Consider the following 25,129-nt stretch of genomic DNA (forward strand, 5'->3'; position numbering starts at 1 on the left):
TACTTTTGATAGTGTTCAGATTGACCCCATGTCTGAAGATTACACAGTGCCTATTTCACATATACAGCAAGATGTAAACAAAGAAGCCATGGATTCTGAAGGAGATGTGATCCTGAACCAGTGATGGAATCAGAATTATAAAGCAAGAAGGGACCTTAAAAATCAATTAATGCAAATTCATGATGTTATAAATGGAGGTGTTTAATTCCATCAAGATGAAGCCACATGCCCTAAATTCACAAAACTATGGTGGCAAAGCTGATAAAATAGCCTCAGTCCGAGTCTCCATTTATCTTTGGTTTGTTACCAGGCCTAATTCTTTGTTTCAGTTATAATTGTGATATGAACAGATTCCTATTTAAATTTAGGTCTGAGGGTTAGTGGTTAGGACTCCGTGCTCTCACTGCTGAGGGCCCAGGTTCAATCTCTGGTCAAGGAACTAAGATCCTGCAAGCCATGTGGCATGGCCAAAACAAACAAACAAAAAAACAAAAAAACCAAACAAAATAAATAAATAAATTTAGGTCTGAGTTTACAGGAGCCCAAATCTTTTCAATATGTTTCACCCCAAGTACAAAACATACCCTCTAATTTTCTACAACCCTAGACTATTAAATACCAATAAGATAATAATATCACTCATCACTTTTATTAAAGTCCATTATATGTTACTGGACTTTAAAACTAAATCATTACGTTCAAGCAATTCATTATCAATTGATGAGAAAAGTAAAAAGAGGTGATGTCTTAGAAATAGGCATCAAGATGCTTCCAAAATGTGTAATGGCAGTTTTCAATCTCTGTAAAATGGATATTTGAGTCCCTTAAATTTAAAGCCTATATATTCCATCCATCAACTGTGGGCTTTATTACTATTTCATGTTTTTGAGAATTCCTGTCACTCTACTTTTCTAATTTACAATGGTTAAATGTTACTTCTTTTAGTCACTGAGATAGATTTTTTGTCTTAGTTTTGACAAACTAAAAGGTCATATGCTGAAGAAGACACGATACTATTTGAATTCTCAAGTGAGTGTGGCTTTACCAAACATAAATGTCTTATTAATATTTATGAATCATGCTTTGTGCACCCTGGATCGAAGTCTTAACTCTACACGAATTATTTTTCTACTAAAGTTAACTAAAACATTAATCGTTTTTCAGACCAGAGACACAATAGGATAATATATTTTAGCATCTTCAAATGTAGTAATAAGCCTATTTTTGCAGGGCTGATATTCAGTAAATATTCCATATTGATCGCAAAGTAGAACAGAAGGGAAAAGAATGGAACCAAGAGAACAGACAAGACAGATACGATGTAAAGCCTTAAAAAGGGAAAACATTTCACACAAACCTTTATTCAATCAGGCAATTCTGTATCGTCCATGGGATTTTCCCTTGTTTAACTAAGAATGAAATGGGCAAAATGGAAAGTATGTAAAGGGATTTCCAAGAGGATATCTTGACCCAACTAATAGAGGAAAGTAGGTTTTAGGTTATAAATCCATACTATTTCAAGTGTCCATAGACTATAATCAACTATTTTGAAATATGCATTGCAATGTTAATTACAAAATGAAACATGGCTAAGCCTAATAAGCGAGAGTGTGAGCTTTAGGCCCAGATCAGCTGCATCATATCCTAGTTTTGCAACTCTGGCTGTGTGATCGAGGACAACAAATTTAAACTCTCTGTGCCTTGGTTTTCTCATGTATAAAGTGGGGATAATAATTAATAGAAACTATGTAATAAATCACGTAGGTGTGAGGAATAATGAGTAAACATAGGCATTAGAATAGTGCCTAGCACAAAGGAAGTGCTATGTAACTATCAGCTATTATAATAATGATGTATTTTTTAAACTCTGTATAAAGTCTATAAAAAGAAGTCATATTTTCCCACTCATAATTCTCATGATGATTAAAGGAGGTAATTTATATAAAGTTCTTAGAACAGTGCCTTGAAAATAGGAAAAGTTCAAAAAACATTAACTGTGGGCTTCCTTGGTGGCGCAGTGGTTGAGAGTCCACCTGCCGATGCAGGGGACATGGGTTCGTGCCCCGGTCCGGGAGGATCCCACATGCCGCGGAGCGGCTGGGCCCGTGAGCCATGGCCGCTGAGCCTGCGCGTCCGGAGCCTGTGCTCCGCAACGGGAGAGGCCACAACAGTGAGAGGCCCGCGTACCACAAAAAACAACAACAACAACAACAACAAATTAACAGTTACTTTGAATATTAAACTCTGGTTTGGGCCAAATGAGTTCTATTAACAAGTATTATCTCATCTTCCATTAAATCTGACTTATGAAGATTAGAACAGCTCTATGTTTTTTTAAAATAATATTGGAATAACATTAAAAAGCTACTCTGTCCACAAATATTTATAAGCTTCTAGTACGTGTCAAGTATTGAACATGCTGCTTAAGGTTGTGGAATGGCTGAGTCCTACCATCAAGGAGCTCACAGATCCCTGAGAAAATAGATACGCATAGACAATACAACTTATGCATAGACGATACAACATAAGCATAATAAATTATAATACAAGTGTATACAAAATGTTAACAAATCTTTCAAGTAATTGCTCATGCATCACCTTACAAAAAGTGATACTTGTGAACAGTCTTGAAGGACAGACAGAAGCTTTACAGGAAAAACATAAAGAAAAGTTTATTCCAAGCAGAAGAGTACAAGAATGTACAAGGGTACACACCATCGTATATTATACTTACATACTGAATGTTTAATGCTATCTCCTACTATGGGGTATGAGTTCCTTCAGGGCCAAGACCAGGCCTTACTTATCTTGGAAACCCCAGAACATATCTCAGAGTCTGAGACAAATTAAGCACTTTAATAAATTTGGGGAGATGCAGTAGTTCAGTATGCTGGAACAGAGAGAAGTGGTAGGGGTGGTGAGAAGTGAGGATGCCTCCAGGTAATTAGGGCATAAGACGGCAGGCTGCGGAGGTCGGGTATTATGTAGGTAACTGAAAGCCACTAAAGTATTTTGTGCAGGAAAAGTGACAGAGACTATAGCTGAGTATTACAAAAATAAGTCTGGCTGCAGTGTTCAGGATGGATGAGAATCAGGAAAGATGGGGGCAGAGAGGCTCCCCAGAAGTTTCTGAAACGTGGTGAGTCCCTGAATTATGGCAGTGCTAACGGGAAGAGGACGACATTTAAGAATCTTGCGTCTCATTTTCCGTCTCTACGCAAACAGTGAGAAAAATAAAGTTGAGGTCATCATTTGCTTTATTTTCTTTTACCGTAATTAATTCTATTGGTTTTAGTTTCAAACAAATTTGACAAGGAAAAACAGCTGCAAAAATAGTGACTAACCTGAAGCATTATCACTTCAAAATGATTTAACGTTGCCTTGTAACAATGTCAGCATCAGAACGATTAAAGCATTCTTCCCAGATGCTTTGTAGCCAAACTAAATAACTAGACTTAGGCATTACATATGAAAATTTCTCAGGCTGATGCACACATTCTGAAAAGACCTTGGGACAGGGATTGGAACAGGTTCCCTCTTCCCCAAACAGTTTATCTTTGTTGCATTTCTGCCAAACCAAGCAAAGTCATTTTTGTTTCCACGGGATCATCAACAAAAGCCTAGAAAAAGAAAGTTAAATCCAGAGTCTGAATCTTAACACCTAAAGCTGATACACTCCCAGGGTTTCAGGAACCAGATATGGATGCTAGCTGTGCAGGCTGAAAACTCATGCAAGTTAAAGACTAACAATTTGGCAATATATTTCAAAGCTTTATTTTTTCTTTTCTTAAACTGGCAAGTCTCAGGCACGTGATTTTTAAGACTGTCCACAGTTTATAATCCTTTTAAACAGAAATTCCGTCTTGTTTTTTTTCCCCCTTTGGTGGTGGGGTGAATGGCTTCACAAATGCCATTCAGATAGGGCCTACTCTGTACTTACTTAGCCAGCCCCACCTTTCCTCGGACTTCTAGGTCCTAAATGCATTCTTTGTTCTATCTACCTAAACCTTTGACCGAAACTACCATAATCACTCCTTCTAGCTGTTCTTTTAGCAATTCATTGTCCTATCACCTTGTTCTCAGTTTGTAATCTCACTCAACCACCCAGGCCCTCAAATTCCCACTCTTGTTCTCAATACATTCTTGAAAAATCTACAGCTGATTATTTCTGAAATAAACGCAGCAAAGTTATGATTCATCATTTACTCCACTAGTTTAACTATGGAAATCATTCACATGATGGATTTTAATTGAAGGATGACACAGACCAGATGTTCATAATCCATGATCAATAAGCCACTGCAGAGCAACGGGACGCTTCTGAGGTTCAAAACTCCTATAAACAGCATGGTATTTTCCTATATTTGTATGTATGTGTTCATTGCTGTAGAGTATGTCCAGAGTTCATCAACATCTCCTGATATCTTACCAGAAGTCACAGGTAAATTATGTCTCCCACATACAGTTAATAACATATTTAGAATAATTTCTCATTTCTAATACAACAAAGTAAGTCTCTACCCTCATAAAACTAGATTTTTGAAAGCAAACAACTGACTCATCTAAGATCACCGGGTACTGTGCACATGCTCCAACGACTGATAACAAGTTCCACTCTTGTGGACCTCACAGCCTAGTGGAGAGAATATGCTCATCCACAACAAAAATGAGATTATACATTTTTTTTTCCAGTGGCTGGAGACTTTATTTATCTAGTTATTTATTTATTTAGGCCACGCCTTGTGGCACGCGGGATGCAGGACCTTAGTTCCGAGACCAGGTATCAAACCCATGCCCTGGGGTTAATTCCATGCATTGGGAGCACAGAGTCTTAACCACTGGACCACCAGGGAAGTCCCAAGAATATACTTGTGACAAAGGACAACAGTACTTAAAGTAGTAGACTGTTAAATATTTTTAATAGTAAAATAGAAAGAACTTCCTCTCTGTGTCTCCATTAGCAAAAGCCAAATAACATAATTCTCGTCAATACAGTGGGTAGAGAAACTAAATGGTCTCTGATCACCTTCCAACCCTGGAGTTCTAGGGCATTAGAACCTAACATTGAACTTTGTTAAAATGGACAACGTATCAAGTAACAAACTGTCATTCATCTATTTACTCCAGGCCATTGCTCTGTTCTTTGGAGCAGGTAGTCTCTAACCTTTGGGAAGAACAGAAATATGGTATACAGCAATTAGAGCTAAAGGGAGATCTTCTCAATAAACCTGTTTGACTCCTCTGTTACCAATTCAGTGAGGTCCAGAATGGTTAAGTGGGCTTCACAAAACCAGTTTTCTCTTCATGGCAAAATACAGCAGCAATGAATCCCCTCACCTACAGCCACATGCCCTTCCATGTGAGGGCAAGGCTGAAGATCCCACAGTTCCTGCTCCTATTTGAAATAAATGCTTGTTCTGAAAAGAATTCTTTGTATCTCCCTTTTAGTGTCCCTTCATATAATTGTTCATTCAGCCTGAAGAAACATTTGACCTGATGCTCTACAGTCTTCCTCACTACCCCAGAGAGGAAAGGAGTGGTCAGTCACACTGACTCTAATAAATTTAGGATTAAGCAGCACAGACTTCCTCAATGTTTCACTGTTAAATGAATAAAATCCCAAACCCTTGAATTCCTGCATTTATTGCCAGAAATTCTAAACTGGGTGGAGTTGACAATCTCTCTCACAAGAAGACTACATAGCTAAAAAATGGCTTCCCAAATCCTTTAAAGAACACTTCACAGGAAGACCTTTTTTTAAAGAAGAAAATCAAAGTTATTAAAGGCACAATTTCATGGGGTAAAAATAAAATCACCTTTGAGAAAAGTCAATTTCCAGTAGAATTTCTCAGCAGAGAAAGCTTACAGCCAACAATGAATCCAGATCAAAACCCTGTCACCTTGGGGATTCCCTGGTGGTCCAGTGCTTAGGACTCGGCACTTGCCAAAAAAAAAAAACAAAGCAAAAGAAACAAACAACCCCCCCCCCCAAAATACCCTGTCACCTTTCCCTACCATCTCAGAATATTCAGCACAAAAGCACACATTCTTGCCCCACCTACCCCCCCTTTTTCCTCAAGGAAATAGCCATTATATCAGTAGGGTTGTTCTGAGGGTTCTTGAATAGAGTCACATCTCCAGTGTTTTCTCTGCAAAACTGTCTAAATAAAGAAGGAAAAGAGGGCTTCCCTGGTGGTGCAGTGGTTGAGAGTCCGCCTGACGATGCAGGGGACACGGGTTTGTGCCCCATTCCAGGAAGATCCCACATGCCATGGAGCGGCTGGACCCGTGAGCCATGGCCGCTGAGCCTGCGCGTCCGGAGCCTGTGCTCCGCAACGGGAGAGGCTACAAGAGTGAGAGGCCCGCGAACCACTCAAAAACAAAAACGAACCCCCCCCAAAAAAAAAACAAAAGAAGGAAAGGAGTTTTTTTTCCTGCCTTCCCCATAAATTCAGCTTCTCCCCCTTGATCTCTGAATTCCCTGGGCTTCCATGCCAACCGTCAGTCTCCCAAGATTCTTTCTAAGGAACTCCTTCATCCCATAGTTCCCATAAATGTTTTGGCTACCAAAACACCCTTACCATCTCCCAACTCCCAAAGCCTGTTCTCAGTTTGGGTCCGGAATTGAGTAAAGGGAGCAAACTGCTCATCGCAAAATGAAAATTAGTCCCTAATGTTGTGGCTCACTGAGTCCCTTTGGCTCTCTGTGAACCTGTATTTGTCTCTCCCGCTTTTGGTCTGAGGCAAGGGAAGAATTCTTTCTTGGATTTAACCTTTGGAAAGTGAACTCATCTTAAATTAGCCCTACCTGACTTTCAATTGGTTTTCTGAGGTTTGAGATCATATGAAAAGACCTTGGTCACCAAGATGGCTCACTTCCACCTATCAAACATACCACTTATTCTCTATTTAAGTACCTTTAGTCTCCATAGCTAACTGCTCAAACAATATCAAATGTATAAAGAATGTTATTCAAAGCTAAACTCCCGACAAAAGACTAAATTATAGGCGTATATTATATTATCATTATATTTTCCTAGGTGAAAAGTCTAACCCTACCTTGCAAATGCAAGTTCAAATCAGAAAGAAAAAAAAAATGAAATTCTCATTTGCTCATCTGCAATGGAATGTTGGAAATCATTCTATTCATTAGGTCTTAGACAGAACATTATCTATATCAATAATAAATCAGATGATGCCACATAGGGAAACATAAATTAGGAACAAATAAAGCCTATTAATCATCAAGCTACATTCTTTACAGGACAGGATGTGGATGGAATAGGAGTGTGGTAATTTTACACCATCACATTTTCAACTACATCCATGCATTTAAATCACAGGTTTCTTCTTCTTTGGCTAGCTTTCAACAGTAGACACTTTATATAATCCATCACAAGTGAGATTCATAATTTACGATTATGGGTCCCTTTTAAATTCTTACTTTGAGTAAGAATGAATTGTTTTAAATTCTCAAAAGCTTGGCCATGATAAATTTTCCTACTGACCTATAAAATGGCTAACATTATAAACAACTGATACATTTCCAGAAGAACAATTCAATAATAGAATAAACTGCCTCAGAAATACTTGAGAGGGTAATTCTGGGAAAGACAGATTCTACTTTGACAATTATTTTCTTAATTCCCTTCAAAGTATTGAGAATTCCTCCCTTTTCAAATTTCAAGGTATATTTAAAATCAAAACACCATGTCACAAGTGAATATGAGTTTGTTTTCAATCTAGTATGTGTATTTAAGTTTTAAAAAACTTAGAAAAGTCATACCTTAATACACCATCTATTACTGATTCTAAATAGCAAGACAAATATGACAAGAGCAAATAATTCCTCAAGCTAAGATCACCACAAGTTAATGTACGGGGCAAGGAGTTGTGACAATAACTTAAAATAAAACAATAGTTTATAACAATATTACTTTTTAAATTAACTATATTAATTGAAGTTAAATATACACATATCAAAAAGCAAAGTTAGGGCTTCCCTGGTGGCGCAGTGGTTGAGAGTCCGCCTGCCGATGCAGGGGACACGGGTTCGTGCCCCGGTCCAGGAAGATCCCACATGCCGCGGAGCGGCTGGGCCCGTGGGCCATGGCCGCTGGGCCTGCGCGTCCGGAGCCTGTGCTCCGCAATGGGAGAGGCCACAGCAGTGAGAGGCCCGCGTAATGCAAAAAAAAAAAAGCAAAGTTAAAAGGTGTATATAAGTCTATCTGCCTCTTCTCCGATCCTCTGTCCACCTCTAATCTAGACTCCATATTAACACATTTAGTAGTTTATTTGCTATTTATTTTCATATATACAAATAATATGTATGTACTACTACCTTTTAAAACATCATTTTCAGACATTTCCACTGAATTCCTGTTTATAGAAGTTGAGAGTTCTAGCTTTCTTATGCCAACTCTTTCCCTCCAACCAAGCTCCTAACATTACGATATGTCCATTCTTATAAAAGCAATATTTAATCATTCCATTACTATCACAAGGCAAATATTCTTCCCTACTTTGAAAAGTAGTGTTCTCTAAACAAAGACTATTACAAGAGACAAAGAAGGACACTACATAATGATCAAGGGATCAATCCAAGAAGAAGATATAACAATTGTACATATTTATGCACCCAACATAGGAACACCTCAATACATAAGGCAAACACTAACAGCCATAAAAGGGGAAATCGACAATAACACAATCATAGTAGAGGACTTTAACACCCCACTTTCACCAATGGACAGATCATCCAAAATGAAAATAAAAAATGAAACACAAGCTTTAAATGATACATTAAACAAGATGGAGTTAATTGATATTTATAGGACATTCCATCCAAAAACAGCAGAATACACTTTCTTCTCAAGTGTTCATGGAACATTCTCCAGGATAGATCATATCTTGTTTCACAAATCAAGCCTTGGTAAATTTAAGAAAATTGAAATGGTATGAAGTATCTTTTCCGACCACAACGTTATGAGACTAGACATCAATTACAGGAAAAAAATCTGTAAAAAATACAAACACAGGGAGGCTAAACAATAAGCCACTTAATAACCAAGAGATCACTGAAGAAATCAAAGAGGAAATCAAAAAGTACCTAGAAACAACTGACAATGAAAACACGAAAACCAAAAACCTATGGGATGCAGCAAAATCAGTTCTAAGAGGGAAGTTTATAGCAATACAATCCTACCTTAAGAAACAAGAAACATCTCAAACAATCTAACCCTACACCTAAAGCAATTAGAGAAAGAAGAACAAAGAAACCCCAAAGTTAGCAGAAGGAAAGAAATCATAAAGATCAGAGCAGAAATAAATGAGAAAGAAATGAAGGAAATGATAGCAAAGATCAATCAAACTAAAAGCTGGTTCTTTGAGGAGATAAACAAAATTGATAAACCATCAGCCAGACTCATCAAGAAAAAAAAAAAGGGAGAAGACTCAAATGAATAGAATTAGAAATGAAACAGGAGAAGTAACAACTTACACTGCAGAAATACAAAGGATCATGAGAGATTACTACAAGCAACTCTATGCCAATAAAATGGACAACCTGGAAGAAATGGACAAATTCTTAGAAATGCACAACCTTCCAAGACTGAACCAGAAAGAAATAGAAAATATGAACAGACCAGTCACAAGCACTGAAACTGAAACTGTGATTAAAAATCTTATAACAAACAAAAGCCCAGGACCAGATGGACTTTGCACTGTTGGTGGGAATGTAAATTGATACAGCCACTATGGAGAACAGTAGGGAGGTTCCTGAAAAAACTAAAAATAGAACTACCATATGACCCAGCAATCCCACTACTGGGCATATACCCTGAGAAAACCATAATTCAAAAAGAGACATGTACCACAATGTTCATTGCAGCTCTATTTACAATAGCCAGGACATGGAAGCAACCTAAGTGTCCATCAACAGATGAATGGATAAAGAAGATGTGACACATATATACAATGGAATATTACTCAGCCATAAAATGAAATGATATTGAGTTATTTGTAGTGAGGTGGATGGACCTAGAGTCTGTCATACAGAGTGAGAAAAAAAAAAACAAATACCATATGCTAACACATATATATGGAATCAAAAAAAAAAAAATGGTCATGAAGAACCTAGGGGCAAGATGGGAATAGAGACGCAGACCTACTAGAGAATGGACTTGAGGACACAGTTAGGGGGAAGGGTAAGCTGGGACAAAGTGAGAGATTGGCATGGACATATATACACTACCAAATGTAAAATTGATAGCTAGTGGGAAGCAGCCACATAGCACAGGGAGATCAGCTCGGTGCTTTGTGACCACCTAGAGGGGTCGGGTAGGAGGGAGGGAGACGCAAGAGGGAAGAGATATGGGGATATATGTATATGTATAGCTGATGCACTTTGCTATAAAGCAGAAACTAACACACCATGGTAAAGCAATTATACTCCAATAAAGATGTTAAAAAAAAGTAATGTTCTCTGATTATACTTTCTTGAAAAAAAAAATGTTGCTTTTGTTAATAATTTCCCAATTGTGACATTTGCTTAGACTTCCTTAAGATCATGATCAAAACTTTCCACACCTTCTGAAAAATGCCTCAATAAAATTTTCAAATGAAATTCTGTCAGATTGTTTTTTGTTTTCCTCCAGGAAACATCCCCTCTTGGCCCTTTCTTCCTCCTGCTCCAATCTGGACTGTCTATTCTCTGGCCTGAGGAATAGCTTCCTCAAACTTCCTTCTACCACTCTCCTTGTATGAAACTCACTTTTCCTGGATCCTATGTCTTTCCTCTTTGATTTATTTTCTTATTTTGGTGAGCACATCTCCAGAAGTTTCCTAAAAAAAGAGTGACTGTGACTTATATTTTTGAAATTTTCCATGTGTGAAAATGTCTTTAATTTACCTTTGTTGATAATTGGGCTAACTATAGAATTCTGGGCTGAACAGCTTTCACCCTCAGAGAGCTGAGGCATTTAAATACTATCCTCCAGCTTCCAAAGTTATGCTTTAGTAGTCTCATGCCATCAGTGTCCCAAGCTTTTGAATGTCTTCTGTTTTTCCTTTTACCTCCTCACTCTTGCTATTATAAAACTTAAAATAATTGGCCTGAATATGTCTTGTTTTGTTTTTCACTTATCATGCTGGGCACTCAGTGTGACATCTGATCTGAAAATTAATTTCCACTGATTCAGGAAAATTTCCTTTTGGCTTTTCATTCAGAACAAACAGATGTCAGTTATCTGTGCAACTTTTCTCTAGGTTTTCTCCAGAAAGGGTCCTCTAGCTTACCCAAGGAAGATAATTCTGTAGAGGTGTGCACAGAATTTGCTTCAGAATATGCTTATGGACTTCCAAGAGGGAGATTCAAAATACAGTCACAGAATAATGTCTTCCTTAATTTCAGTCAGCATTACAGGGCATAAACAATGAGATCATGTTTTCCATTTATAGTTTCCCATAAATTGTTAGTTCTCTGCTGATGAATTCAAATAGACACCTAAAACCCCACTGCCTCTCACAAGTCACAGCTCAGAATTTCCAGTAGCCTGCTTGGTACTGTCATTTTCCCTCCAACCACCTGGTCCTACTGACTATAATGACTTTAATGACATGACTTAGTTCCCAGGCTCAAGATAACAGAATCGTTTTTAGTTCATCTTCCCTATTTCCTTACCCTTTATTCCCCTATTTAAATAATTGCTACCTGTAAGTATATTGCATTTCCCTCACATCAACTTCCAGGTAAATTTAAAGCCTTATAGATTTCCTCTGCAAACTATCTATTCTTTTTCCTCAAACATTTATTCTTATCATCAGCCAGGCTAAGAGCCATATTACTGCTTCTCAAAACTACTATAACAGGCTCCTAAACAACCTTGTTCCCTGCTCCCCCAATCTCTCCCACATGATGCTGTCTATTCTGTTTTTTTCCCTTAAATTAGAATAAAGATAGAATTTCATGATCAAAATCCTCCAATGCCAACATATACTTTATTCAATAAACTCTAAATTTCTTCCAATGTTCAAAGTTCAATTTCACACCCATCCTCCTCCAAAATTCTTTGAAATGTTTGGTTTTATTTACCCTAATCCTATGGCATCAATCTTTTTGCAGTTATTTTGTCCCTTAAAAAGACTAGTAGCCCTGGCAGACAAGAATAATGTCCAAATCATTGTTGAAATTCATCATATCTTCTTTCACATAAGAAGTCTAACAAACATTTAACTGATGATTTTTCAAACTCTAGTGATTCTTGTTTATGTTGGTTTATCTACCTTCCATCTAAACCAGGATTTATTACAGGCTTATTAATAATTCAGAGAGGTTAATGTGCCATTTGGAGACCCAATCGTGGCTCTAATGCTTTGCAATCATAAGAGATTCCTGTTGTGATATCCAAATGCTCCTGTGTGTGTTGGGGGTGGGAGGATGGAGGAGAGGGCGGTGGGAAGAGGAGGGAGTTGGAAATAAAACACTCTAAAAGCAGTGCTTCTCAGGATTAACATGCATTCAGATCAGCTGGGATTCTTGCTAAAAAATGGACTCTCACTGAGAAGTCTGGGAGGGGGCCTGAGATTCTGCATTTCTAACAAGCTCTCAAATTATGCTGGTGCTACTGTTCCTTGAACCAAAGCTGGAGTAGAAAAGCTAAAGAACACTGTGGCCCCAATTGCCTTGAAGTGCTGCACTCTCTTTCTTCTCCACACTACAGTTTATCTCAAACCCTTATATGATGATGTGTTAATTTATGCAAAATAGCCAAATTATTATTATTTTTCCTCTACAATACTACATTGTTAGAATAAGTTAGGGATGTACAGCTGTGACCAATGTGACTAACTTATAACTAACTTAATTGCTATAAGTGATAAATAACCTACTTAGTTTCAACCAATGACATATAAAACATTTTCCTCTCCATTTTCTCATACAAAGAAGAGAAGTACATTCATTTAATATGCATTAACCTGGAAGGAAAATGTAAAGATGACAAGTTATGATTTATTAATTGACTTTCAAGTAAATGTCCTGTTATGTGTGGCAGGAGAAATTGTATCCAAGATGCCTAAATATATTTTTAAAGACCTTGAATTTTCTTCATATCCTACTTCAATTAATTCAGTAATATATTATGTCTGGTCTCTCTTTGAAGCCTATCATAATATCCATTTGTGCTTTATAACTTCCAAGGAGCTTTTCCTCTATTATTTCATTTGACCTTAACCAAAGGATTATCATTAATTTCCAGATGAGAAAACCTAGATTCAGAAAGAGCAAACAACTGTTCTAATGGTACAAGAACAGTACATGGCAGAGAAAGCTAAAACCTATCGAGGTCTTCTAACTCTAAGCCCTATCACCCATTACAGCTGTATTTTATATTTTAAGATTTACCATTACTTAGAAAAGCAAGGTTTTTTTTTCAAAACAATTCTACTTACTGTTTTTATGGAACATACCCACAGACAAGTTCACTTCTATTGCTTCCTCCACTTTACCATTCCATTGGGATTACTGAAATATTTATCTTATTTTCTAGACTGTGTCTGGCTCACTTTGGCTTTAGTGAAATAAACCTCTTTATGAGTATCTTTCTTTCTAAGTAAAAAGCACTTTAGCTTTAATTTATGCCTCTTTTGAATTAATAGGATTAAAACAGCATGTTGAAAGGGCTCAGAAATATGCAAAATGTATATTACAAGTTCTTAAGAAAGAGAGAGGCATTTGCCAAATTTTCTGTTAAAAAGACCCAATGACATTCATTTTAAAAATATCTGTAAACTTATACTTTTACATTTATACTGAAAGAATCTCACTGTAAAAATTCCTTTAATAAGACCCAAGAAATTAGAGCCAAATTTTAGGTAAGTGAAGTCATAGAACAAGAAATTGTATATAAAAAATTTTATCTCCTCAATAATTTACAGAATAGTAAACCAACTATATACAATATACGACCTATTCAAAGAAACCTATTTTAACCAAAAAATAGTGGACTGGGTTTAATCCCAGAAAAATCTGCCTTTACTTAAATTATGCCCTTATAAGTTCCTTCCATATTTATGTGTAACAAGGATGCAATTCAAGTGTCTCATGATGTAGCTCTCCTTCACCCTGCCAGGAGGACACTGCTGCCCACATAGGTCTCAGTGAGTTTTATGTATGTTCCTAATTCCAGGAACACTTTTTATATGATACTTTTGTATGGCAATATTACATCATATGTTACCATATATTATTAGGCAACTTCTACCACTCTGTGAACCTCTACAGATCAATCATGTTTAGAAGAATTCTCTACATAGTGTTAAATAGATTTTAATCATTACTAAATCACAGTGTTGGATACAGGCAAGTTGTAGTACAAACACTATTGTACTGAAATGCAGAAGGCTTGGATCAGCTTTTTAATTATCTACTTATGTGACTCTGAGGTTATTATTTAATCTTTCTGAAGTTTTATTGCTAAATCCTTACATAACAATTTTCTAAACATAGGTAGTACTTACAAACCTATATCAATATATCAAACTGAATATATTTTTATACCTGTTTAACCTCTCTTTCCACCTACACAACAGTTGACACTGATAATGAACCAGACAATAGTTTATTATGCAAAATAAGCCAGTTTTATTAACATATGTTCTAAAAGTAGCCTGACTTTAGAGGGAAAAAAATCATTATTTTCTTCAAGAGTGTATGAATTATCCCACATTTCTCCCGAATCATTAATTATTCCTCTCCTAGATTATTTCAATTAACAAATAAATATGCTGTTGTTTAGCTCATGAAAAAAACAAGTCTCTTGATCTCATTGTCCTTCCAGCTACTACTGCCCATGTCTCTATTATGGGAAAACTCCTTGAAAGAATTGTCTACACTTGCCTCCAGTTCCCCCGAGCCCATGCTCTTCAGAATCCATCCTGGTTGTGCTCTGGCTCCCACACTTAAAGACACTGCTCTTATCAAGGTCAACAATAGACTTCTGTTGTTAAATATAATGTTAATTTTTCCTTATCTTTCGTGACACTTTAGCTGAATATGACACTGCTGATAGTCCCTTTCCTTACTTTCTTCATTTAACTTTCTCTACACCACAACTTCTGATTTTTCTCCTACATACCTGGACACTTCTTTTAGTTCACTTAGATGCTCAGTCCTCCTTTCACTAATTTCCTGACTTAAGAGTATCCCAGAACTCAATCCTCTAAATTTTCTATATCCCTTAGTCATCTCACAGAATTTCACGGATTTAAAATTTTCTCTATGCTAACTGCCAAATTCATATCTCCAATTGACATCGCCTATAAACTCCAAAAATGATATACTCCAGTGCTTTCTAGGCATCTTACTTAGATATCTAATAGCCTTCTCAAATGAATATGTCCACTTGATCTTCCCACACAACATTCTTTCACAATCTCTGCCATCTCAATTAATAGCAACCCCATCCTTAGATCAAAAACAAACAAACAAAAAAACCATGGAGTCAGATTTGACTTCTCTCTTACTTCATATCCAATCCATCAACAAATTCTGTTGGCTCTACCTTCATATCTTCTCCTACCTCCACTGCAACTAGTCTGGCTCATAGACCATCATTTCTCACCTGGATTATTACAGTCCTCTCAGATCTGGCTCCCTATTTCCCTGATCTCTCCCTTTCAGTGCACACACAGTACAGAAACCAGAGTGATCCTATAGTAATGAAAGTCAGACCATGTCACCTCTGTGCTCAAAATTCTCCAATGGATTCCCATAATACTCAGACTAAAAACCAACGTTTTAACAATGGCAACAGTGACAGGATCTAATCCTTCTTCCCTCCTATTAACTCTCTGATTTAATCAATTTTCTTCTTTCTCCCATTCCATTGGGTTTTTTTTGCCATACTGTCTTCTTTAAGATCCTTGAACATGCCAGACACCTTTCCACCTCAGGACTTTTGCACTTGCTGTTCCTTTTGCCAAAAATATTCCTTTCCTGAGTAGCTGCATGACTTGCAACAATAATTTCTTGGAGTATCTGTGAAAACATCACTCTCTGGGTGAGCTCTTTCTTGAGCACCATATTTGACTACTACACCCCCACCAATCAACTTTCCTGATTCATTTTTCTCCATAGCACTTATCATCTTCCATCTTGCTGTGTAATGTACTTATGTATGGTCTACCTTTCTGTATCAGAATATAAACTACATGGTACCAGGGAGTTTTGCCTCTTCTACTTGCTAATATATCCCCTTGTTGCCAGCATGGGGCTGGAAACAGTGGGCATCAGAAACTATTGTGATTAACCACTGATAGCTGAATATCAAATACACAATAATATTATCCTTGAGCTCTTAAACCTACGAAGGCCCAGTCCCACACACAGCCTCAGTTTAGAGAAAATACATCTGGGAAAACAAGTGAGTCCATTAAAAATTAAATCAGCAATGACTTTCTCTATAGAAGAAAATATATGGGAATTCTTACTATTAGATCGATAATGCTTCTTTACTATGTACTTAAGGAGAGATATTCAGAGCAAGTCATCTTCTTTTCTCATTGATTTGACAACAAAAATGTCCACTTTAGAAAGGAACTCCTGAATGAATGATTTTATGATTCCTTTTAACCCACCCTGAAGGCTACCAACCACTCAAAGACACTACTCTTATCAAAGTCAATAACGACCTAACGGCTTGTTAACTACTAGAAGACCATGAAGATAAAAATACTGGAAAGTACCTTCAATAAATTCACAATCTGTGGGTGGTACTAGACTGAGGGAAACTAACCCTAGTAGAAAATGTTTGAGAGTAAACAGAAGCAATTTTAATATATGCTGTAAATCCCCAGGAGGAAACTATGTAATATTTTTCAAACTTGGTTATATAGGGAAAACTCTGGTCTGGGAACAACCATTAATATCTAGCAAGATAATAGTGTTTCACAAAAATTAATAACTGACAGCATTTATTAAATGTTTACTATGCCAAACACTGTTTTACGTGCTTTACATGGATCAAGACATCTTCACAACTACCTCATTAGAATTAAATAAATTAATGCACTTGGAAAACTGCAGTACATAAAATAAACATCTATATATCCCACAACTAGTAACAGCAGTTAAGACCTAATAAGCAGTTTGGCTTCAGAACCTGCCTTCTTCACTGCTATACTCAATCGAGATAACAGAACTTATACAAAACTAGTCAAATCAAACAAGTTAGATGAGTCAAATGGCCATGAATCTCTACTTGAGGCACGCCACATTTCACAGCTAAATAGAGTCATTTGTAAATAATGAAAAATATATAGACTTATCCACTCATTCCTCAGAAGACTCAAACAAGATAAAGAACTATTCTATCAAATGCACTAATGTTTAGTTATACAATAGCAGATAAAAATTTTAAAGATGATTTCCAGTTTTATTTTCTATGAAAAGACGTAAGTTTTGGAGGAGCAAAAAATAATTAGTACTATTGATAGTTACTGAGAAGAGCATACTGCCAAAGATGTAATAATGAAACCTTGTGGGTTTTTTTATATATCTTGATATTTGTGTTCCTGAACATGCAATGTCTCCCTCAAGGGCACAAGGTGACAAGAACATGGGCCTGGAACTAGAGAGATGAAAACACACAAGTTAGTTCTGCCACTTAACAGCTTCTAGCTTTGGGGCAAGGCCTTCAGGTTCTAACCTCATGTTTCTTATCTATAAAATGGGTATAAAAATGATGGTTCTTCATAGTGTCCTAAAGTCTAAGTAGGGTCCTGGATGCAGTCTCCTGTTTGATGTTCCTGATAGAACTTCCCACTATTTGAAATAACCTGCATCTGTTTACCTGTTTATTGTTTGCCTCCTTATCTGGTAAAGAGATTCAAGGGGTACAGTGACTTTTCTCTTCCTTTTTCAAAGTTTTTGCCCATTCCCTCTTTAGCTATGTTACCTATCTCATCTTTAGGAGTTTTCCAAACAAATACCATTGCAGGTACTAATGATTCCTGAGTATAAATATCCTTAACCCTCATGAGTTCCTTCATGATGATTTATAATACAAAAAAATGTTTACAGTTGCAAGACTGAAGTTGGTCATTTTTCAAGAGTTGTATTTACTACATCTGCAGTATAAAACATACAAGTCACTGTGAGAAGCTCACCTTGTAAGGCCGTATATACATATTACCCTTATAAAACAAAACCCAGAAATACAGAACATCCTGACCTCTAAGTTTCCTTACTTGTTACTCAAGAAACTGATTTAGTATGCATAAATGTGCAAGAATTCAAAATATGCAACTGAGGGGAAATCTCTTTACACAACAATAGAACCAAACAAGCTCCTGTGGATTCAGAGGTTCAAAGCTAAGTCTTTATCAAAGAGCATTCTTTGGATAAAATGGTTATTATATTTCTGTTGGCCTTTAAGAAATCCCTCAAAATAATCTTGCAGCTGTTTAAAGTAGCTAACTCTACTGATACTGGCTGTGTCTCTGGTCTGCACCTAAGGAAGCTTGAGTTATGGAAAGCAAAGCTGATTTTGTGCCCATAAAAATGAATTATTTTTGAAAATACAGTTAATTTTTCATTTTGACTGATTTTTCTAACCTCACATTCTGGCAGTATTTTAATGACAAGCATGAAGTTTTAGACTCCCTCAAAACTAAGCAATGGGTGATACTAGGTGATCTTCACTCATTAGTCAGTCATAAGAGGAAGAGAAAATGCCAAAGGAGAGTTGTGATTATTATCTCACAGGGTAATAATTCCTAACTCACAGAGGTAAGAATTTTCCTCATCATAACCCCAAGTTAGCAGTGATTTTTATGCTATAACTTCATTTATTCAGGAATAGGCTACTTTTAAAAACTATTACATCAGGATTTGAACTACTTTCCTTTAACGCTCTCAGATATGGCAGAGAACAGGTGGCTAGGGAAACTGCTGAAATTCTCCCAAGTGTATGGTTAATGCATACTTACTTCATAGTGCTGAACTGATGATTTCCGAAGAAAAGCCCCCAAATTCTTATAGGTGGAAAGAGGAATATTCTGTAAGCATTGTCAGTAATTCTCCTAGCCAAGATCGTTACTCTATTATTAGCATACAATCTGGCAATGAATGGCTAACAGCAGCCACAGGGCGCTATAGGAGAAAGGGAGGGGGAGGGAGGAGAAGAGAAAGGGGAGACAAGGGGTAGAGGGGGTGAGGAGGGAGTGAGTGTGTGTGTGCGCGTATGTGTGTGTGTGTGTGTGTGTACTGAGGGTGAGTTGAGAGATTTTTAAAATTCCTTCCCTGCATTCAGTCTTTGCTACTACTTTTCACATGTATCAGTAGATAATCTACATGTAGATAAATATCTAAAAAATATAACATTTGGAAAGTATACTAAATATAAGAACCATCCAAAAATAGTTCTTATTGCATTTAATCCAACATTTATACCAGTTCTCCTTTTATATAAGTACTAGGTGCTAGAAAGAGTGAAAATTTATAGAGAGATAAATAAAACAGGATTTTGAACTCTTATATGGTTGATTCCAAGTATTAATACAAAAACATAGATTCATACCAATAAAAACCCCTCTAACTAGGGATAAACTAATTAGCAGCAGCTACATACAATTAATGTTTTTTAATTTTTTTATTTTTAGGAACTGATTTGTTATTTTCTAATGATCAAGTTACCACATTTGAGTTAATATTTTACAGTCACTCATATAAAATTTTGATTATGAACACAAATTAGCACAATGACAATCTCCCTTTTTCCCATAAGATTATCAAAATCTGTAAATCTCTTTTGGCTACCAAAAGCGTGGTCTTCTTCAACTCCATTTAATTTTGACAATTGAAATCATATAATCAGTTAGTCAAATATCAGCATGATGCTTCTGTCAACTTTAAAGTTCACTTCCGTAGGTAAGTGCCTCAGGGAAGAACTGCTGCTCTTGTCTAGGGTGTGAGAAATATGATTAGGCACCCAGGCTCTCCAAAGCATGGGGCTGACTCAGGAGCTGAGCCACCAACTAATTGGAGACCTTAATTTTTAATTTCTCAGTACCTCATTAATCTCATTTATAGGCAGGTGATAATAATCCCCACCTCACAGGGTGGTGATGAGGGTAAAAGGACATAATTCACACATATTTCTTATACCAATGCTTTGCTCATAATGAATCCTCAGTGAGTAATGATTAACTATGATTAAACTTTTTTTCCAAGTCTAATTTATTTTGCATTGTCCACCCTCATCAATGCAATGCTCTTGTGTTATTCACTATATCACAGAAACCAGGTAGTATTTCCTTTTTTTTCCGTTCAATCTATTTTCAAACTTTCTCTCTTTTTTTTTTTTTATTGTTTGGCTTTTCATACCTGTTTTCTGTTCTGTTCTTAAGATAAATTTTGAAAACAGGCAAACAAATCTGACTTGTGTAATATGATGGGTTGTGAAAAGTCCATATTATATACTTGGGTGATCCATATCTCTATCAGGATAGAGAACATTTCCATAAGCCCAGAAAGTTTCCTCTCATACCCCTTTCCATTCGATCCTTCCCTCAACTGCACAAAGGCAATGTCCTGAATTTTTTTAACCATAGATTAGTTGTCTCTGCTCTAGAAATTCGAGAATATAAAAACTCAAAAATAATGTTACCTTAACTCTTTAATTCATGAGGTATAAATTCCAAACAAATACCAACATGAAATGTGTAATGAGTCAAATAAGACAATTCCACTTAAGCTTACATTAGACATCAAATTTGCTTTTATTTTTGATAATTAATTTGAGCTGAAAATAAGTTGTCTTAAAGATTAAAACTGCCAGCATAATTTTTACCCGCCAAGTTCAGAATAAAGGAGTTTGAGTCCCCTACATTCCTCTCATTATTTAGGTATTAAAGAAGCCAAGGGGATATTACAGAAAAAAAAAAAAAAAAAGAAATCTTTGAGCATGAAACTTGGCTTGTTCTCTCTCTCTCTCGATATATATAGATATATTACACTTACATATAAACACATATTAGCATATAAACTTTGCTTTCATACTAATTTAAACATTTAAAAACAATTAGCTTAGTAGATTTCATTTCTTAAGTGTTTTCTCCTCTCTGTATTTTAAGCTTTTCACACAGACTATTTTTTAAACAATAAAATATGTATATGCTTGAGATATTAAAGGTATTTTAGTTTTTTAATATTTTTGAAGATAGCTTACTGTTTTAAAAAATACTAAGGATCAACAAATTAGTAGCAGCTGTATAGAATTAACTATTTTTCTATTTTTAGGTTGTTGAGCTGCACACCACAGGCCTACAAGGCTTGTGCTTGTCCAGCTTCAAGACCAAAGAGCCCAGAGTCAGTGACAGAGACATCAAAGGTTTAATGGATGGGAAATCTTACATGTCTGAAGCAAGGTTCTGGAGCAACACCCCACGACGTATGCGGCTCATGGAGAAGCAGGACAAAGCGAGCAGACTTCACTCCCACGGGCAGGGGGAGGTTACCTCTTATAAGGGAAATTGACGGCAGTTTGGCTCATCAGTTACCAGGGAAACCAGCAGAGGGGCCCGCCCCTAACTGCCCCTTTGATAGGCTATCATGGTGGCTAAAATTAGAACAATCATTAGCTGGGGCATGGGGCAAGCACTTAGGAAGGTCTGTCAGGTGAGTACGGTATAGGTGAAGCAGGCACAGGTTGAACTCGGGACTTACAGAGAGCAAGAGAACAGTTATCTTGAGTGGCCTGACCATACATAGGTATTGATTTATTTTAATATAAAACTGACTACAGGGACTTCCCTGGCAGTCCAGTGGTTAAGACTCCATGCTTCCAATGCAGGGGGCGCGGGTTCCATCTGCGGTGGAGGAGTTAAGATCCCACATGCCGCGCAGCATAGCCCAAAAAAACTGACTACAACTTGCTGATCAAAATTTCCTAATTATGCTAATCAGTAGTTAAAAATTGTAAATAATGAACTGAAAAGCACACATGAACAGTTTTGGTGTCTATCTTCTTCACCAAGAATAATGAACCAGTGGGCTTTGCATTCTATAATAATCTTATTATTAACTGATGCCAATACTACAAACATTTCACTGAAGTCAGTATGCATTTCTAAATAAAAGAAGGCAACCTGAAAAACACTGACACATTTACCTTTGTAGGTTAGCTTGAGTCGTGGAATATTTTGCTTAGACGTTCCAATGACTGGAAGAAACAGCATGGTCATGCTTAGCATCATCAGGGCACGAAAAAGGTAAAAATCATGGTTTCTGGACTTTGGTCTCTCATCTTTAGTAACAATCATGATGAAAACAATGTTCTGTTTCAAACAGCGTTAATTTAATCTAAAAAGAAGAAAAGAACTATTAATATAGCAGTTTGCAGATTTTCCTACACTTACTAAATGATAATTTTCTGAATGTATGTAGATTTAAAAAAATACTTGCTCCTTCTCTCTTGTTCTGCTCTTAGAAATTGTTGCAAGGGAAACGAATCAGAACTGAGTAGTAAAATTCAGATCTGGCTTTACTCAGAGGACATGAGTACAGAACTAAAAATTCAACTACTTATGTTAACTAGCAACTATTCTTCTACTAAAGTTTTTGTTTTGTTTTGTTTCATGCAAATATAGGAGTGACCAATTCTTTCTGTAACTTGATGAATTCTTGATCAGATAAGAATACTGGTAGAAGCCTACACTTTCCCCATACCATCCTCAAAGGAAAAGATCCTTAAGCAAAATTTAATAAAAGCTGTCATTTTGAGAGAGTTCGTTTCTGACAAAAAAATATTTTAACAGTTCACCTAAAATTGGGACAACTGGACATATCAGGTCAGGGCCACCAGTATAGATTTTAGGCCTGGGACAAGGCAATTTTACCTGCACCCTATACTACTCCACACAGGGCAACACTGAATATAAAAACAAACTGTAAAATAAAAGGGTTTATAAGAGGAGGTGGTTTTTAACTAGGTTGCCATAAACAAGCTGCCTTGGTTGTCTTTGTTAAGACACGGAATAAATCAAAAAACACATATTTCAAGCTAAGCCTGGTAATAATAATTACAAATAATATTCGTTGAGTATTTACATGAACCAGATACTTTTTAAGAAGTGTGTTACATAAATTAAATCACTTAATGTTGTTAAATTAATTAAACAAGTAGGTCATTAGACTGAGGTGGCTCCAATGCCATGGTAGCCTACCTAATAAAACAAAATCTCAGCCTATAAATGCCTCAAAGCTATGAACTCAGAACTCTAAGAACAACCAGTTAACTAGGCTTTAAGCTATAGCTAATAAAATAATTTCCTCTCTTTGTTTCCGAAATTTTCTTTGTGTAAGTCTTCCCCCTAATATCCTATCAGTGGAGTGCTCCTAACAACTTCCAGTTTGGTGCCACGCAATTCAAACTGAGTTTTGCTCAAATAAACTCTTAAAAATTTTAATATGCCTCCGTTTATTTTTTAATCAATTCTAATGACAGTCAAGGAAGATAGGTAATTATTTTCCTCATTTTACAGATGAGGAAACGGAGGTACAGGGTTTGATAATTCTCTCAAGGTCATGCAGCAAATAAGAGATGGCTTAAAACATTTGTTCTGGACTTCAGCTTGAATCAGCCTCCTTAGCCCTTAAGTCTTTAGGTGCTTTTCATTATGGGAGAATCAAGTGACCTTCAACTCTTGATGCAGTCTTCAACTTCTCTTCTTTCTCCTCGACATCTTCTAATAAATATCCCACAGAAAGTATCTTGCTACGAGTACTTCCTGGGAGGATTCCAGATGTGGTACCTGCTTCAAGAGCCAATAATTCCTTGGTAACAGCTTTAGCCGTAATAAAAAAGTATTATACTTTAGTATTTTTGTAATTATTTAATATCAAAATAAATATTTTATGTCTGTATGGCTTAGTTTTAAGAGAATGTCTAAATAAGAGTATTTTTCTTATGGTAGATCAACTCTTTACTAAAATGCCTCAATGACTTTGAATCAAGGTTCCTTAAACTTACCTTAAATCTCAGAAGTTAAGATCAATCTGGGAATGTGAAATAAAATAAAATATAAGGATGTATTAATTTTTTATACAAGACAAACATTCTAAGAATAGACTACAAATTGTATGTTGTTTCTTCATGAAACATTGAATATGAATGCTTAATAAAGTATATTTTCTCAGTTACTTTAATTACCCGTAGGAAGTACCAAACTATTCTCTTTGTGTGTAATCCATGCATATTTACTTATTTGATTTAGAAGATTACTACAAATGAAAAGAATCAAGTTGATTTAGAAACTCATTTAAGAATATCGTAGGCCACACATAACATATTTTATTCACATTTACTTGACATATGTGAATGTGTCACACGTAACATATTTTATTCACATTTGCCACATATAACATATTTTATTCACATTTACTTGACATTTCTTGATGATTTCACCTAATGACATAATTTAAGAGAAAACAGGAATGTCTGTCTGACCAAAAAGATCTACACTTAGCAGTCCTTAATGAAAATTCTAGTTTTAAAAATTTCAGTAATATATACTTTAAAATAAAACACTAATAAAGCCCTTCTGTAAATAACATATTTAAAACAAACTCTTAAAAAATAAAGAGTTGTATTATTTCAAAACTAGTAGGAAAACGCATATGCTATTGGCAAAAAACAGAGTCACTTAACTGGTCTACAAAAAAATTTATCAGGATTAGTTTTAAGTTATGTGAGTTTTAATTTACTCACTGTCTTAAGAAATGCATGTTTGCAAATTTTCAATTTTACATTTACACCAGTAAAACACAGATGCATTCTTTGAGTTACAGATTCTCCTTAAAAACTTACTGTTTTTTTGCAAATAAGAATATGCATTTAAGAATATATAATACACATATGCTTATGGTCATTAACAACATAACTCATCTCCAATGATTTATTAAAGTGAGAAGATAGATAAGATTCTTATTTGAAAGGAGCAGTTGATTATACACAAATAAAATATCATGAAATAATTGCTAAAATAGAGATATTTCTAAGATGCTATGGAAGGCAGCTCAAAGGAGTATCATATAGGTTTAAGTAAGACAAGGATAGCTTCATGGAGGACA

At 36.0% G+C, this 25,129-nt stretch overlaps 1 protein-coding gene across 1 annotated transcript in view; it reads right to left on the reverse strand.

Moving 5' to 3' along the window:
- SEMA3D (semaphorin 3D) overlaps positions 1-22,320 on the reverse strand; it is a gene marked incomplete at both ends in the record, with an annotated part of 134,343 nt that extends 112,023 nt beyond the window's left edge. The window contains one exon of the mRNA XM_079710927.1: positions 22,170-22,320. Coding sequence (XP_079567053.1) covers positions 22,170-22,320 — 151 coding nt within the window. The remainder of the gene's footprint in view (positions 1-22,169) is intronic.
- Positions 22,321-25,129: the final 2,809 nt, after the last annotated feature.

Source organism: Hyperoodon ampullatus (genome assembly GCF_949752795.1).
Source record: "Hyperoodon ampullatus genome assembly, chromosome: 9".
In the NCBI taxonomy this organism is placed as follows: domain Eukaryota; kingdom Metazoa; phylum Chordata; class Mammalia; order Artiodactyla; family Ziphiidae; genus Hyperoodon; species Hyperoodon ampullatus.